This window comes from Mytilus californianus, unplaced genomic scaffold, assembly GCF_021869535.1.
Source record: "Mytilus californianus isolate M0D057914Y unplaced genomic scaffold, xbMytCali1.0.p SCAF_6, whole genome shotgun sequence".
NCBI lineage: Eukaryota > Metazoa > Mollusca > Bivalvia > Mytilida > Mytilidae > Mytilus > Mytilus californianus.
The window spans coordinates 77,757,149-77,775,737 of NW_026262712.1; the positions used below are offsets into that span (position 1 = coordinate 77,757,149).

At 32.1% G+C, this 18,589-nt stretch overlaps 1 protein-coding gene across 1 annotated transcript in view; it reads left to right on the forward strand.

The window, feature by feature from the left end:
- LOC127706327 (uncharacterized) overlaps positions 1-18,589 on the forward strand; it is a 207,329-nt gene that overhangs the window by 171,955 nt on the left and 16,785 nt on the right. Inside the window, exons 35-45 of the mRNA XM_052210860.1 lie at positions 1,013-1,148; positions 3,749-3,929; positions 4,420-4,696; positions 5,216-5,402; positions 5,672-5,883; positions 7,147-7,379; positions 9,842-9,995; positions 13,170-13,348; positions 13,789-13,932; positions 15,832-16,000; positions 17,956-18,097. Coding sequence (XP_052066820.1) covers positions 1,013-1,148; positions 3,749-3,929; positions 4,420-4,696; positions 5,216-5,402; positions 5,672-5,883; positions 7,147-7,379; positions 9,842-9,995; positions 13,170-13,348; positions 13,789-13,932; positions 15,832-16,000; positions 17,956-18,097 — 2,014 coding nt within the window. The remainder of the gene's footprint in view (positions 1-1,012; positions 1,149-3,748; positions 3,930-4,419; positions 4,697-5,215; positions 5,403-5,671; positions 5,884-7,146; positions 7,380-9,841; positions 9,996-13,169; positions 13,349-13,788; positions 13,933-15,831; positions 16,001-17,955; positions 18,098-18,589) is intronic.

Consider the following 18,589-nt stretch of genomic DNA (forward strand, 5'->3'; position numbering starts at 1 on the left):
TGAAACATTTCTTTAAATCTTTGCCAATACATGAATAAATAAACAATTGTTGAGGTATTGATGACAATCTAAATCAAACAATAGTCTGGTGTAGGTCATCTTTCTGTTGCTACTCAATGTCAGAAATTCCCCTGTCGGTACTTTTAACAACGATGCAGACAGTCGGGATTGGTAAATGACCTCCCATGACCAGGTTAATTTAGTTCCAACGTTGCGTCAATAAAATTGCACTAGACATCGTCAGTTGCGAGATAGATTTACGACTCCAACGTCCAACGTTTCCAGTATACTTACATACCACATCATCCATTCCAACATAAGCAACTCGACGGGTGCCACATGTGGAGCAGGATCTGCTTACCCTTCCGGAGCACCTGAGATCACCCCCAGTTTTTGGTGGGGTTCGTGTTGCTTAGTCTTTAGTTTTCTATGTTTTGTCATCTGTACTATTATTTGTCTGTTTGTCTTTTTATTTTTGGCAATGACGTTGTCAGTTTGTTTTCGATCTATGAGTTTGACTGTCCCTCTGGTATCTTTCGTCCCTCTTTTCTCTCTTCCAGAAACCTATTGAAATGTAAACAGTTGAAATAAACTCATTCAGGTCATTGACAAAACAACAACAGACTGCAATGAGTCAATCTGAAGATTAATCAGCAAGGAAAAAACTTATCTCAATACGGTACCCCCTACCACACAGAAAGGTTTGACGTCACTTTCAATCATTGAGACGTAGACTACAAGAAGTCATAGACTACGGCGGTGGACACATCCGTTACTAACGAAACAAAGTTTTCCGTGCATAGGAAGTGATTTAAATATTAATTGTGACGTGTTCAATTCAACTTTAGAACCGACAATTTTATTTATGCGATTACGAAATAAGCAAGTATTAAGCATATAAGTATGTTTATATATGTATTGTAAAAGTTTGGGTTTTTTAAACAATAATAAGACAAAACAGTGTTGTGTTTTTAAAGTCTGTAAGTATATTTTTTTTCTTATTTTACTTCAGCTTATGATTTTACTGGAAAAAGCACAACAGCTACTTCACCCGCAGTGATAATTGACAACACACCACCGGAGAGAACAAAAAATCAAATACAAATAACAGAAAGACATATTAAAAACTTTACTGCATTAAATGCATGGTATGTTTATTTTCATATTTGCTTTTATTGAGAACTGAACTATTGATGTTGATATTCATTTCATAAAGATAAATACATGTGATAAGATTGGATTGAAAGTGAGACCAAGATCCACAAGACCAAATGATGCAGAGACATTGTTTAAGCATTGCATTTAAATTTTAAAATTAAAAAAGGAATAGCAAAAGGGTGAAAATATATAGCTTCCCAAGGGGAGGCTTCTTCTCCGATGCTATCACCCTGTAGTCAGTGGTTTGGTGTTGACATGAAATAACATTGATATGCTCAATTTTTTGTAATTTTCCTGTTAATAAAATGATAAATTGTTTTCGTAAAGCAATGTTTTCCTACCTCTTTTTTGATTGTTACCTTGATATGTCTCTTTCTAATCGATTAAGGAGCAATTTTCTGTTTTCTAATCGATTAAAGGGCAATTTCCTGTATTCTTCGACTTCGTCTTTAATATGTCTTTCCATCTGAGTTGAAGACAAAACGCGCGTCTGGTATATCAAATAATAAGCCTGGTACATGTATCTTTGTTGATTGTTTCTGTTTATTAAGAAAAACGTTATTGTTTCTACGATATGTTCCAATCAGTTTTCACAAATAAGAAGCAACAGCAGTATACCGATGTTTCAATCTCGCAATTCAATTCTGAATATACTCATCAAGTAAAAACAACTGAGGGAATCGTATGAACTCAAAAAGCAGCAAGACCTGGCAGCCGAAAACTAGGTCACTGCAGGTTCTTCAGCAATGAGAAAACCCCATAGACTTTATAGTAAGCTATTAAACGACATGATAAGATGTAAAACAATTCAAAGAGGAAAACTTAGGTGCTGATTGATGATAAAACAAAACAATCAACGAAAAAAGTATGACAAACAGCAACAAACTACTACCATATAATCTGAAGCAGGTGTAATATCACAACATAAGAAATCAAATGTAAAAATAATTGAAAAAGGTTGAACTCAATCGATCGGCATGAAGCACACAATTTCTAAATTTTCAGTGTCAGTTTCAAGAAAATGATAAAGATATGAAGCCGACCATCAAGTCACATTAGTATCCTTAGTATCAAGTTCAGTAAAATATATAATATACCAGAACTTGCTGAAATGCCGGTTATTAAGCGACGGCATATCCACCTTCTTTCTGAATGTGGAATTAAAAAACTTTTTGTCTTTGAGAAGGTATTGCATAAATTTGACTTCATATGAATACAAAAACAAGTCGGTCTGTAGTGGTGCATATTTATCAACTATTGGAAAATCAGCTGTTTGTTACAATATCAATCCATCAAAATCGATAAAAAAAGGTCCAACCTTTCAAACAAGTCGCCTGTGGTGTATTTGTTCCAGCAGACAAAGCCTCTAATGAAATTGTTTTGAAAAGCAAAAAAGTCTATTTGGAATTCGTCTGGCTTTGTTGGAATTAGAATAGTTCTTGTCAGTGTACGTTGTTCGTGTTTTAAACAAGAAATTGGAATCAATTTCATTTTTATAAAGGCATAAAGAAAAGTAGTGTATAGTGTAGAGAAAGCAAGCTTTTGATATTACTGCCAGTTTTTAATGATTTTTATGAAGAATTTTGTGTACATCTTTCGATATTTTCAAAATCCATATCTAACTGACTGTGCTGACTGAAAATACCTGATCATAATATTGTTAAGGTCATCGTTAATTGTAGATAGTTAAAGCAACAGTAGCCCATGTTTAAAACTCAGAAATTGAAAATACGAATCAAGATATCAAACAGAAACAGAAGCACACGATTGGAGCATTTTTTTGTAAGGAGCAAACATCTGCTAATAAAATGGGTATAGTAAGGAACTGTAGTAAGGATTTAAGAACCATGTTTAGCAGATGATCTAGAAAAGTTTCCTATATGTCATTTAAATTTGTATGTTAAGCAGTTTTCTTATCCGATATTGAGATGGTAGCTTTTCATCGTCCTTTTCGACATTTGTACCGAATTGGAGAAGGACGGATTTGTGACTATCTGCTCTTTCATGAATGATGTTGGTGTATAAGCGGGATGCCTAGATTTCCTGTAATTTTACGATCTTTTATTTTGCATCCCAAGTAATGATTTTTTCAAATCAAACCAATATTGTTTTAGGCTTTGTCTGCTTGAATAACGTTGTCCGTGAAAACAGAATTAAGCATCCACAACCTCAGGCCTGGTTAAGGAGTTAGAGGACCATGTGCTTCTTGTTAAATGTAGTTACTGTATGTACTTCTGAATGCATGTACGAACTGCTTTCATTTATTCCGATAAAGAGCCAATTTTGAATTCGTCTGGTACTGGCTTTATCCATTTTCTGGCATTCCTTATTTGCATCACTCAGATAACTAAAGTTGTTTTCCAGTTGAAGGGATGCCAAACCACAGATATCGATTTATGTTTGGAGTTATCAGGCAATAATATTGCAAACGTTTTAATATATAGTACAGATTTATAATATGAATAAAATGATTCAAACGAAGGAATTTTAAGCCATTTTTATTTATAAAAAATAAAGATAAAGACTTTTTTCACAGTAGAGTGTTTTGACATTTACCATAATACTGAATATTATCTGTTTTTTCTATCAGTTGGAGAGATGTATTTGTAGACAAAGAAAGTGGAATCGACTACTATATGTGGGGTGTTGGCTCGAAAGAAGGTCATGATGACGTCATCGCATTTACTAAAACAAATAAAGACTGCGATGTATCAGCTACACATAATGATTTTGAAATTCACGAAGGTCATAGTTACTTCATAACAATTAAGGTATCTCATAAATTATTTAATTTGCTTGTGAATGTTTTCAGATGCGTATTATATATGTTTTCAGATGTAACAACAAATATTTAATATTTTTGAATTGCTTTATAGACTTATCAAAGATACCAGGGATCAAAATGTTGTACGCCAGACTCGCGTTTTGTTAACAAAAGACTCATTGATGACGCTTGAATCAAAAAAGTTAAAAAGACCAAATATAGTACGACATAAGTGTGAAGTTTTTCCATATAAAATGGAGTTATAAATAATGTTTAATTGTTTTGAATTGTTATCTTGAATCTCTTATCCTTAAACTTTTTTGCAATGCTTTGGTTTATTCCCTTTATATATATATATATATCAGTACATGCTGATGAAATGACTGGTGTTTCAGTTTGCAGACTTATTTCTGTCGATTTGAAATGAAAAAAATAATATTAGAAATAACGAAAAAAATTATTAAAGTTGTATCACATGTCAATCTCATTTTCAATAGGCAATTAATAGAGCCCATCTCATGATATCACAGTCATCATTGGCATATAAAGTGGATCAATCAGCACCCATAGCCGGATATGTATATGATGGATATCGGCAGAATGCAACGGACTCCATGAGAGACATAGATTATCAAGTTGATTCCAAGACATTATCCAGTTACTGGGAGGGCTTCTATGATCCACATTCTGTTATCAAAATGTATTATATCAGCATTGGAACATGCCCTCATTGTCAGAATGTTTTACACGAAGTAGCTGTTGGAGTTATATACGGTTAATATTTTCTCTTCATTTTTCCAATAACGTCAGATTCAAAAAACATATAATATTGATATTTATCTTAGCTTGTAAATCATATTTTTTTCAGACGGTAATTTAGAGTACGTGCGTTTTACTCTGAATGTTCGAAACTTTTATTTTAATTCTTGGTATAAAGTAAGGATCACTTATCGTGTATAATACCACATGAAATAAAAAAAAATTAAAATATAAACAAAACTAAAAATGATGACATATTTAGTTGTTTTTGTTTTGTTTTTTGTTTGTTTGAATGCTTACCCTTTTGCATAGGATATCATCACTTCTGATTCATATATTACATCACGAATGCATGAACAATAATTAGCGTTAGAAATACCACAAAAATATTTCTGTCACGGAATACAAATGTGTAAATAGAGTCGATAGAGTACACGTAATTGAAAAGCGATTGTCAAGTTCTGTTCTGTATCTTTAAGTATGTTTTTTTTTAATTAATTGTAACCATGTTTAAAATTAGAATATTTATTTCAGATTTTACTCTGCATAATATTCATTTAACAAGTGGTTTGAATTATTTCACAACTGTCACTGTCTGCAATACTGCTGATTTATGTACATCGGTGACTTCAGATGGGGTGGTACTTGATGATAGTCCTCCTACTGTAGGAGTTGTTCAAGACGGGATTGAACAAGACGATACACACTATCAGGCATTGAGGTGGTATTTCGTTGTTGTTGTTTTTTTTCTCGTTATTGAGTAAGACAAAAGACACAAATATAATTAATGAAATCATTAGAAAAATAGCTTTTGTTGAAATACTGTTAAATGCTGTTTTAACAGGACAAGAAAGAACGAGTAAATGAAATTTTATTATACATGTTTGCATCTTTTAAAATATTAAACAAGCAGATCATTCAGTAGTGCAAAAAGTGACCTTGAATTTCCAAATTTATTTACTTATGTACTTCTAAATTTATTTATTTGAGGAATTATATTGCTTGCCGATGGTACGGGTTTACTGATCCACAGTCTGGAATCGATAAATTATCATGGAGGGCTGGAACAAAATCTGGTTCCGATGACATTGTCCCATCAACAGATATACCAATTACCAACCCTATTGTAAACGTGAATCTTACCACATATCTTCCACTGCAAAAGAGAATATTTGTAACAGTGAGAGTGTATAATAAAGCAGGTATTTTGTTAAAAAAGGACCAATCTACAGATTGTTTAATTGAAAGTTTAAGAAAAAATGCGTAATCACATTGTCCTTGTAAATTACGTATTTCCAATTATTAGAATGTCCAAAAATGATACTTCTCATAATGCAACACAATAATTTCTTTATAAGTTAATTGAAATTTTAAAGATTCCGAGTGCATAAAAAATGGTTTTCGAATAAATTACTGAAAACATGACAACTAACGTGGCGTTTACGGCTGTGTTCATGCAAGTGGTTTTTCCCTTTTAGAATACCAATGAGCAAAAAAAATATATTTGTTTGTGTTACAGTTTGAATTCCTTCATATACACTGAACCTTTACAGTTTCAGTTAAAGTTCAGTTTTTCAAATTGAGAAAAATGTCAGCCGTTTGTTAGATAACGGTTGTTTTAGATTAAAACAAAAGCCAGCGATGGATATCAAAATAATATTCAAATACATAAGTCAAAAATATTCTTAATATCAAATATTGATGATTGACTTCCTGTATCATTATAAGTTTTGAAAAATCGAACTCCTTTAATTAGGAAGTAAGTTTAATGAGGGTCGGTTGAAAACAAAACTTTACGACAAAAGAGATGATTTCAGCTTCCCAGTTGTGAACTTTCCATTTCTATGTAGCAACATTCCAGCAGCGCATACGGAGTATATATCTCCCAATTGATACGATATTCCCGGGCTTGTATTTCCTATAATGATTTTCTTGATAGAGGATTGCTGCTCACAAGGAAGCTATTAAACCAAGAGTTCCAAATGGTGAAGTTGAAATCATCCCTTCGAAAATTTTACGGACGCCATCACGAGTTGGTTGACCGTTATGGAATTACCGTTTCACAGATGATATCGGATATGTTCCTTATGTCGTAACTACAATACCCTTCCCTTTTCACGAATGTGACCTACCGAATTAGACTATTCACCGTATTTGTAATAACATAAGCAACACGACGGGTGCCACATGTGAAGCAGGATCTGCTTACCCTTCCAGAGCACCTGAGATCACCCCCAGTTTTTGGTGCGTTTCGTGTTGCTTAGTCTTTAGTTTTCTATGTTGTGTCATGTGTACTATTATTTGTCTGTTTGTATTTTTATTTTTGGCCATGACGTTGTCAGTTTGTTTTTCGATCAATGTGTTTGACTGTCCCTCTGGTGTCTTTTGTCCCTCTTTTAAAAGATGACTTTAATATGAACACTTCTTACATAAATGTTATTATTTATTATTGTTTTTTTTTACAGGGTTATTTTCTGAAGCATCGTCGAATGGCTTCATTGTTGATGTAACACCGCCCATATTCTTTGAAAAACCATTTTTGGTTCAGGATTTTGGGTCTTTTTATAAGGATTCAATAGTATTCAGAAGTACTTTTAAAGTGAAATGGAAGGTTGAAGATAAAGATTCATTTATTGACCGTCAGTATATTTCAGTTGGTTGTCATATCGGTGGAAATTTTAGTTCGTCGTCTATTCAGGTACACTATTTTATTCGTAATATCATTTTAGATATTTTCAAAATTTTATTGAGTTAAATAGTTTAAAATCTTCTATTACCTAACTAAAGGACCGGTAGAATATTGAGAAAGCGCATTGAAGTGTATTAAATACTGGATTACACAAAGTATTGCACTTTGTTCCAATGCAATCTGAATGAAATAATAAGTTATCTGTTTTTAACCGTAGAATACTATTTGTTAGATTTCAAACCTGAATCGAATACCTCACTTTATATGAGTAAGACTTATTAAAACCGTTAATAAAAGATTGCAATGGCTAATTAAATATATAGCATCATTCGTAGTCCGGCTTCTCTTGAAAAAATCATTAATGTAGGTCCTTTGTGACTCTGCGCAGGGTTTAATTGTTCACTGCTGATTGATTGACTGATTGGTGTTTGCGCAACGACCTTCACTGTTGATAATCAATACAAAAATGTTCTACAAAATAAGACACAACACAAAATAAGATATTACAAATACACGTACTAAGAATGATACGTATTATCATCTCCAAGTTTGTTAAATCCAAGTAGTTAACTTTAGTTTATCATAATTAAACAAATATATTTTTCTACACAATAATACGAATCTGTACTTAAGACTACATGCGACAACTAATCAAAATATAATAGTACTAAATCATCACCACCATGTGTCGATGAAACGTTATCTTAAAAACATAGTTCTACTCGTGGATAATCATAATTTAAACAGTAGATGCCAAGACAAGACAGTCATCAATTAAAACATACAAGTGTAGGTAGACCGCATGTTAACTTAAAGAAAAAAATAATGTAAACATTATTAAATGGCTTATGATGAATGTTATAAGGTGACGAAACTAGATTATGTACTGTTAAATTTACTTGCCTTAATAAGTCTTACTGCCAAAAAAGAATATAATATGATATAACTCAATATCAATCATTACTCATCAATTATATAATCATGTAAGCCTCAGAGGTATCAAAAGTCACAAAGAGAAGATTTGTGTTATTAAAGACATCAATACTTTTAATTTCGAATTAAATCGATATCCGTTAGGTCCATTTAAAAGTTTATGCGTGTTGAACACTGTACATCGGAGTTTACAATTTCTCGCAATAAGAAAATAGCAAAGAAAGTCAGTAATTAGCCTTTTTAACATGTTATGTTTTTATAAAAAAAAGTTAAATCAAAGCAATTTTGAAATTTGTTTTATCATTAGTCATAAACGTTTCTATTCGGTTCGTCTAATAAGTACGAAGCCTTGAAAGCCAAACCGGTGAAATAGATTTACGTACTCTTAGATCGGAACGTTCTGTATTTTTGTTTCTTTGATTTTTGTGTTTTGTGCCGATCTGATGAGCCAAGTCCTTTCCAACAGATTTTTACAGTTTACTCTTGTGTTATGTTGTTTTATTACTGCCCTATGTTAATCGCTTTAACCCCGCCCAAAGTCGAGACTCATATACTGAAAGTATGTTTTATAGAAAGGAAACAGATTTGGATTACAAACAGCCACACATTTGATTTTCATGATGTCACGTGACACATATCAGAGGAAAGAACACACATTTGAGGCTTGGCAAAGGGACATAGAATTAAGTGACTTGCCGTCACGTTACAAGGATTTGAGGCTGGACAAAGATGTGACTCTTACATAGCTATAACATCCATATGTCAAAACATAGTATGAAAATGTTAATTAATTTTGATTGGAAATAGCGTGCAATTTTAAATCAAAATAGAGATTCGTACGCTTTCAATTGCATACTCCTGAGAATTAAACTAGACTGATAAACATTGTCAGATATTTTCATATGAAAGGTCAATATAGATATCATATACGCATCCAACATTGTAAACATGCAGTTACAAAGTGCCATGTTTGGTTTAAAATTGTACCTTGTGATAGCTTACACCCTACTAATTCCAAAATGATATAATTACAAAGTAGTTACTGGTGGTGAATTTCCGAAACCGAATATTTTAAAAAATTTTATGCAAATTGTATGGTGTTTGGTTATGTACTGAAGACAATGAACCTAAAAACATTTCAAATCTCCAGTTGTGCACTAACTGTTACTGTAACTGTTTATTTTATAAGGAGATGTGGTATGTTTGCCATTGAGACAACTCTCTAACAGATTCAATATAAAGTGGATTTAAACGACAATAATTCACTGTACGGCATTCCACAATTCGCAAATTCCATTCTGTTTGGTCAGCTATAAAAGGCTCCGACAAACAGTGAAACCATTCAAACGCAAAGAAGACGGTCTGATTTATAACACAACAATAAACAAAAATCAACAAATAATATAGACAGCAAACACCGGCACTAACTGAATGACAGGCTCCAGCGTACTTTGGACAGGCACATGCAAGTTTATATTATTTATCAAATTTCATATCCAGTATCAGCATCTAATAACTGATGGATCCTTATTCTCCAGTTGAATGGTATCGTACGAGAATATACGTTTTCAAGACTGGATCTTCATGATGGCGTTGAATATACTGTTCATCTGATTGCCTGCAACAGAGCTAAACTGTGCACAGGATCCAAGTCAGACCATATTTTAGTTGACAGTTCCCCTCCTACTCCAGGTAAATAAACATTATCTTTTAAGATTAAGAAATAAAGAAATAAATAAGATTAGATTTACAATGTTAAGACGTCATTATTATTTCATAATAAGTGCTTATTTTGAAATATGAAGGAAAATGATGATGTTACATCATAAATAACAGAATATTTTATTTAGCTTTTAACCTTTACCTTGATTATGTTATGGTATTTCTAAGATCGTTTGCAATGGTTTTAAAATCTACATCAGATTTTTTGCTCTATTTGGCTTCATCGTTCGTACTATTATTATTTTATCATGTTTATGCATTGAAAATAATGAAAACTGTCAAAATACCTTCATTTATAATTTGATGTGACTATAATACAAATGAGAGGTTTAGCTAGCTATAAAACCAGGTTCAATCCACCATTTTCTACATATGACAATGTCTGTACTAAGTGAGGAATATGACAGTTGTTATCCGTTCGTTCGATGTATTTGAGCTTTTGAATTTTTCATTTGATAAGGGATTTTCCGTTTTGAATTTTCCTCGGAGTTCGGTATTTTTGTTATTTTACTTTTTATATCTCTTTGTTATTATTAATAAGTTGACCAAATGCATTACCCAAAAATCATTTGGTACATAATGTCAAATACAAATATGTAATGTGTATAAAATATCTTTTTGGATAGGGCCTTGGCTCCTATTCAATTTTGCATCATCTATGTATGAAAGGTCATATGAAGTCAATTTAAACTAATTGTTTTTACAATATTATTTTTCCTATCATTCTCAAGTCTCAACTACAAATGAAGATGAACGAAAAAAAAATGCAATAACTTTATAAATGTATAGTAAAGAATAACAGTCAATAATACAATGATTAATACATCTTTAAGCCTTTTTTCCTTTATACAAAATAATCAATATTTTACAATTTTCCTTGTATCTACTTTGATGTATTGGTCAAGCACAAATCATAGAGTCAATGTAAACAATCCTATAATATATAAGCCATTCAATTCCTTCAAGAACAGATGGAATTATAAATTTAACTCGGAATAAGTAAATATATCACTTCAATATCAAAACGTGTATTAAGGATATCTTAATATACATGATAAATAACACCCAAGATCATACTTGATTAAGTTAGGTAAAAACTCATGCTATATACCTCTTCCAACGTTCGAAAAGAAATTAGCCGGAAAGTTCTAAAATATCTACATTCATACAAGAGGTGTATATATGTTTCTTCTGTTTCTGCACATAAAAGTGCACAATTCTGTTTCACTATATTTACATATTGATATGTAACGTATTTGTTCCTAGAATTCTATGGAGTAATCTATATTGCCCTCATTGTGGGATCTTCAGTTACGGAAGACTAAAAAACAATCTCCAGGAAATCGATTCCCAGTTTTGTTTTCCATTTCTCTTGTAAACGAGATAGGGTTCCCTTTATATTTTCTAGAAGATTTATTTTTAAAATGTTTTGATACTTTATTTGTTTTTAGTGCGGTTACATTTTTATGATGACTGTATTTAGTTTAAAAGTGATTTGTGAATGGACAACATGGTTCCATTCCTTTGGAAGTGCACAATTTGTCCATACAAAAGATCATTTATGAAAAATTTATTTTTCTTTATCCAACTTTTGTAAAAAGCTATTTTCCCACCAATTATACTATTGTCATTTAAAAACAATGGGAGCTGTGGACAGAGGTTCACAAAGTGATGCCTATGATGCAATCACATTTTGCCAAAAAGGGTTAAATTTATTTTTAATTTTATCGAGTGCTGATTTTGATAAATACAAAATATGTTTTCTTACATTTATTTAAAGTGGATCTGCCGATAACAGAAGACTAATTTGTAGGGATTACAACTTTTTGTATCCAGGATAGCTTAAGTGATTTTATAAAGGATTTTAAGTGTTGCATCTTTACACCGCCATACTCATAATTTGTGATAAGTACATTTCTTTAAACTTTTACCCCGTTTATCCGTACCACACGAACCTGTATAGCATAGCTTGTAACTCCCTTAATAGAACTGGTAGAATAGTAAAACATTGATTTAGAATTGGTAGGGCAAGAGTTTTCACAGCTATAATTTTTTTCCATATATAGTAATATTTCTAACGGACCATTCACTCATAAGATTTCTTACTTTTTGGATTGTTTCTAAGTTGTTGTCTATACAACTTATGACAAACAGTATTGCATGCCTTTTTGGAAATTTCCTGAATGGTTCCATAGTATCTGTTTTATCTGTGATGAGCTCCTTAGTCCCTTTTAGTCCCGATCTATATAACTTGTGTTGTTTCAAAGTTAGCTTTCAACCCAGAGCATGAGGAAAACAAGTCTTTCTGATTCAAAGCGCCGCTGTTTAGGGCCGGGATTCTTCATTATCGTTCAAGATCAAGCTGCATACTGACTGATTACAAATTCACAATTTTGGATTTTATACCGCTATTTTTATTGTCATATTTTAAATATATGTACTAAGCAGTTCCAAATATAAAAAAAGGTAGACAACGGATCCCCTTGCCGTACTCCCTCTCTATTACAGAAAAAATCAGAAAGATAGCCATTTTTTTTTTTAGTTTTAGTATAGGCTGGTAAACCATTTCACTATTGTGTCACCAAATCCTTGAATTTTTTAAGTCTAGCATATAAAGTTCCACTCTAGAGAATCGAAACTCAAACTCTAATAAAACAAGCAAACCTGTAAAAAAAATATTGAGTTTACCATCTGTTGGTAAACAAGTGATAACTCCTTGTGTTTATGAAATTGGTAATTTGCCTATTTGAAATGCTTCTTTGAAAAAACACGGCCGGAATGATTTAATAAGGTGTCAAACAAAACTATATAAATCAATCGTAAAACCATCCAACCCTGGATTATTCCATTTTCATATTTTTCAATGCATTCTGTATTTCTAAACTTGTTAATTCCCCCTCTTGATAAATATTTTGTTCATCATAGAGAATTTTTATAATGGGGTTTTCCATAGAAAAGAAATAAGTCCTGTGTAAATTATTTTTAATTGTTTTCTTGGATGTATAAAGATTCTCATAATATACTTTCTAGTTTTCCTTCCCCTCCCTCCAAAACTGGATGCGATAAATAGTTATAATAATCAGAATCGTGTACCCGTGGTTTCTTTGATGTGACTTAGTATATATTTTCTTGATGTAAATTTAGGTATGTTTGCTATCAATACGGATCATGTTTCAAAGCTGGGTCGAATGATTGATGGCTGGATGATATGGTCAGAGTATAAATTGTGGTTGTCCTGGCTGGGCTTTACTGACTTGCATACTGGTATAGAAAAATATTGTGTGACAGTTGGCAGTAAATATATGCAAAGTGATATCAATAAGGTATAACTAATTGTTCCATATGTTGATGTTTTGTTATAACATACTCAGCAATCAATCTTTCAGATATTACGGAGAAAATAGATAACTAGTAGAGTTTTGATGTCATAAATCAGAGTTATTACATGCAAACTAAATAAATGGCAGCCATACTGAAATATCTAAAAATTATTAATCACAGCAACACATTTCAGGAAATATCTTAAGTATGCTTTTGTCGTAATTGATTAAATTCATCAAAGCTCTTGAATTATTAATAGATATAAAGAAGTTGTTTTCAATGATAATTCATTTCATTTGTTTTATACCTTATTTATATAACAAATATAATGTCAACTTACCAAAATATATTTGATTTTAATAAAAAGACATCCAGCATGTCAACATGTTTTTCAGAAGAAGTTTTAGCCATATCCTAATAAGTATAGAACTTTACATTGAAGGTTAGAGGGTCTCCTGAAGTTTTTCTCCACAATGAATCAGGAATAGATAAAGGAGATGAAGGGTTTGTTCAAACATTTTTCATGGAAACAGTCAGTCTTAGTCCTTTTGAACATATATATGTCAGCGTTTGGGCTGTTAATAAGGTATGTGTAACACATTGGAAATTATATAAATTAATTCGTACATAACACACTATATTTAATGCACAGGACAACAGTTTTCCCGACTTTTTATACCATAAAGTTTGTAAAGTATTCGCAAATTTTTATTCTGAAGTGTAATCCATTAATTCCAGGAAATTTTGTGTCTTATTTTTACATTTTCTAAATGGGACATATTTACTGATTTGTCCTTATTTAACATTCCGCCTGTCCAGGAATTAAAGGTAGAGTTTAAGGTTTAATGTGTACTACCAACAAGATTAGTATTAAAGAAAACCTATATGGGTGCCTTAATCATGCTTTTTTTTGGTGGTAATTGTTTTACACCTTTCATTAATTTATACATATCAAATTGCTGACATGATTCTATGGAATATACAGACAGTTGATTTATACAAATTTCACCCTCTAAAATGTAATTAATTTCATTATGTTTACAGTTTTTATGTTCAGTATTGCTGGAAGGATTCACTTATTTCGAACATACAAAGCAAGAAATTAGAAATAATTTAGATTTCAAATTGAACTGCTGTGTAACAATTTTCGACAATTTATTGTTTTAAATACCACACCCAATCTCCTTAATAGAGCCTAAGACAAGTCCTATACTGGTACTACTAATAGTTGACATATTTTTTAACACAATTCTTACAGGCTACTAAAACTTAGTTATCAAATTTAGTCACATAAAAAAAACTGTTTTGGTAAAACAAAACTTTTTTTTTATATTTTGCTTTGTTTATGGAAGAGTCTTTATTCTTTAAAATTACTAATTAGCCCAACGTTCTCAACTTGCAATTTGAACGCCAATCCTAAAAACTGCTAAATATGTGAAGAATAACTTATTGCAAAGCAGTTTTTGAACAGAAATAAAGTAGATGCAATGTTATCAATCTAACCAACTTGTATTTATTATTGACTATATATGTCAAATGATAAGGGAAAATTAAATGAAATAACACACGTGTAGCTCCAATTTTAGTCATAGAAAAGTCAGTAACTCTATATGAATGTCGTACGTCCAAAGTGCTTTTCTGGATTAAGGTTCCACAGCAACACTTAGAGCCGAAAATTCATTACTTTATACATGGTAAGCGATCAACTACTTTGTCTTTGGTTTAAGGAGGTAACCACGACTTTACTTTCCACTAATAATCAGTAAATTCTAGTTATTATTTGGTTTTAATAAAACTAACTTGCTTTTGTAAAATTTTAGTTTCTAAATATGCAATGGCACCAATTCTAATGATGCAACACCAATTCCTCATGTAAGTTGGGGTGTGATGTTTCAGGACGGCGTCGGCGGCGACGATTATTTGGCGCCGCTTTAATAAATCTAACAAAAACTGTTGTTGTATGTCGTACAAGGATAAAACTATTGCAAAGTAATAACATTAAGACTACCTAGAGGCACATCGCGATCTCCGTTACATCGTTACTTAACATGAAATATTTTTTGAAAGGACGAATAGTCGGCTGGACTGCTAAACTAATTTGATAAACATTTATGAGAAACTATTTTCTGAATAAGTACACCATAACTATACACATTGCAGTGCAAATAGTTCAAACATTGGTTAGCGTTTTGTTGTTAGGAATGGTTTGATCCTCTGAGGAAGAAATTCCACATTAAAATCTATTATCAACTGCAATATCGGATACTTATATCCAACCCACACAACATGAAGCGGGAATTATAAAATTTAAAAAAATATACCTAAGGAGCAATAAGCATCAAATGACAAAGAAAAATACACAATACTATAGTTAAAAGAGAAAAAAAAACAATGCTAGTTGATGATCCACAAAACATTAAACGCAAAGCTATAGATACACTAACATCGCAAAATCTGGGTATCAAAGGTGCATTATCTTATGCAGGTTGGATTGTCTAGTCCAATGATTCATTCTCAGTTCAGATTGGTACCTGGTGGTTCAATAGAGTTAGTTCGCCGTTGCACTGCTAAAACTTGTTTAGGCCATTGTGTCTGTTCTACACAAGATGGCCGCTGTGCACTTGAAGACAAACAGTGTCATGACGTTTCAAATGGTATGCATCATGTTTTTTATCTCATGTTTAATGAGAAATATTTACATTAGTTGACCGCATACAGTAGTTATTGATACAATGAAACATTCTTAGTTTGATATATAACCAAAGAGGTCCTAAGAGTTTTGCCAAAACTGTTTTTGGCTAACGAATTTAATCTATAATCTAGTTAGATGAAGTGTGTATGTATTTTTAACCTCCAAATCAAAATAAGGAGAAACTATATAATTGCCAATGTGAAACTACCCACGAAAGACCGCAGGATAAAGATGTGAGCAACTACTCTGCTGTCAAATATAGTTATTCCATGAAGCATATACTTGCTCGTCCTTTGTATGTTTTTTATGCCCCCACCGTAGCGGAGGGTGCATTAAGTTTTACCCTTGTCCGTCTGTACATCCGTCCGTTTCGGTTTCCGTTCTCTAACTTTAGTTTGCCTCAACCAAATGTTATGAAACTTATACACAATGCTTATTTCCACAAAACACAGATCAAGTTGCAATGTTGATGGCGTCACTATAGCCCTTCTAGAGTTATGTCCCTTTACCAATGGAAAAGGGCTGAATTTTTCGTTTCCGTTCTCTAACATTAGTTTGCCTCAACCAAATGTTATGAAACTTAAATACAATGCTTATTACTAAATAAATCCAATCAAGTTCGAAATTGGGTGGCGTCACTTTTACTGCTCTTGAGTTATGTCCCTTTATAAACATAAAAAATGCTGAATTTTTCGTTTCGGTTTTCTAACCTTAGATTGCCTCAACCAAATGTTATGAAACTTATACACAATGCTTATTAACACATAATACAGATCAAGTTTGAAATTCGGTGGCGTCACTTTTACTGTTCTAGAGTTATACCCCTTTTTAAACATAAAAATTGCTGAATTTTTCATTTCCGTTCTCTAAATTTAGTTTGCCTCAACTAAATGATATGGAACTTATCCACAATGCTGATTACCACAAAATACAAATCAAGTTTGAATTTTGGTGGTGTCACTTTTACCGTTCTAGAGTTATGCCCTTTACAAACGGAAAAATCGCTGAATTCTGTTCTCTAGCTTAAGTTAGCCTCAACCAAATGTTATGAGACTTGTACACAATACTTATTACCACAAAACTCAGATCAAGTACAAATTTGGGTAGCGTCACTTTTACCGTTTCTTAGTTATGTCCCTTTATAACTTTATAGGATATGTAAGCGGGGGCATCATCTGTGTCCTATGGACACATTCCCCATTAATTTTTTTTCGTTTTTGATTTTAACGTTCTTTTCATAAAGTAAAGTAAAACTGTAAACTGCAATGAACCAGATAAATAGTAACACAGTGACATAATGGCGAACATATGCTTTTCCCTTTAACATACGCAATAATCACAGATGAACCAAGGACACATTTAAATAAAATTCAGAAGATGCGGTATAGTTTCCAATGAGACAACTATCTATAACGACTAAACGATGAATTAACACGTCACCGTAAAAAGTAATCAAAACCAATAGCTGATATCAGGCTAAAAAATGCCCCCGGAATGGAAATTATTGAGGACGAATGAATTCCAAAGAGAAAACAAACGACATGATTTTAGCAAAAACATTTAAAGACAAACAATTTTGCAGACAGCAATCAAGACAACCACTTGACAATAGACTCCAGGTTTAGGACATGCACATAAAAAATCTGACGGGTTAAACCCTATTTAAGCGCTCAATCCTCTCCTTATATGGAACAGTATTGTAAAAGTGATATATTAGAACAACTGTAAAAAATCACCTGGAAACGGTTCAACTCAAAAGTGATAAATGAAGCAAAGTAACTGTCCACGAATACCTGCATTTTTTTCAATGAATATCGTATATAACGAGTCGCTAAAACTTTATAGATTTAACTGGTTTGTTTTTTGTTGTTTTTTTTTTAGTACTTGCTTCTTTTAAATTTTTTATATTTATTGAAGAAAATCCAAACAATGTTATTGGAGTTTATGATGTAACTAATTTGCAAGATGTTCCCCTGTATGATATTCAGTACACCCCTTCTGTAGTTGAACTGGTGGCAAAGTGGCAAATTATTCAAGTTCAAGGGTTGCCTCCGCTGTGGTAAGTTACTAAGCTCTTTTAGCTAAAAGATGTTGTCTCTTATAAATGTGTCTTTATAACGACTGGGATTGTTAAAACGAAATGACAACATGCTGGTAAAGGGACCATTGATTTAATTTGATTGATTCAAACATTCTTGATCCTATTCGATGAACTGATAGAAACAGTGGGATACAGTGTCAGAATTTATTTTTTTTAATTAAAACAAAATAAAACTGTTTTTATTTTATTTTATTTTTTTTCATTTCTGGATTACAGACATTAATTGACAATCCAGTGAAAGAGATCTAACAAATATGATTAAAAGAATGTGTTTGATAAGTGTATGTGTAAGTTGCTGTGTGAGAAAGCAAACAAAAACACACGAAAATGACAAAAGCATGGATGAAAACATTCAATAGTAAAGACCAATTCACGTTATATTGCCATATGTCATTCAAACATGAAAACAACACAAAACCATATTTGATGGACAAGATCCTTGCAATATGT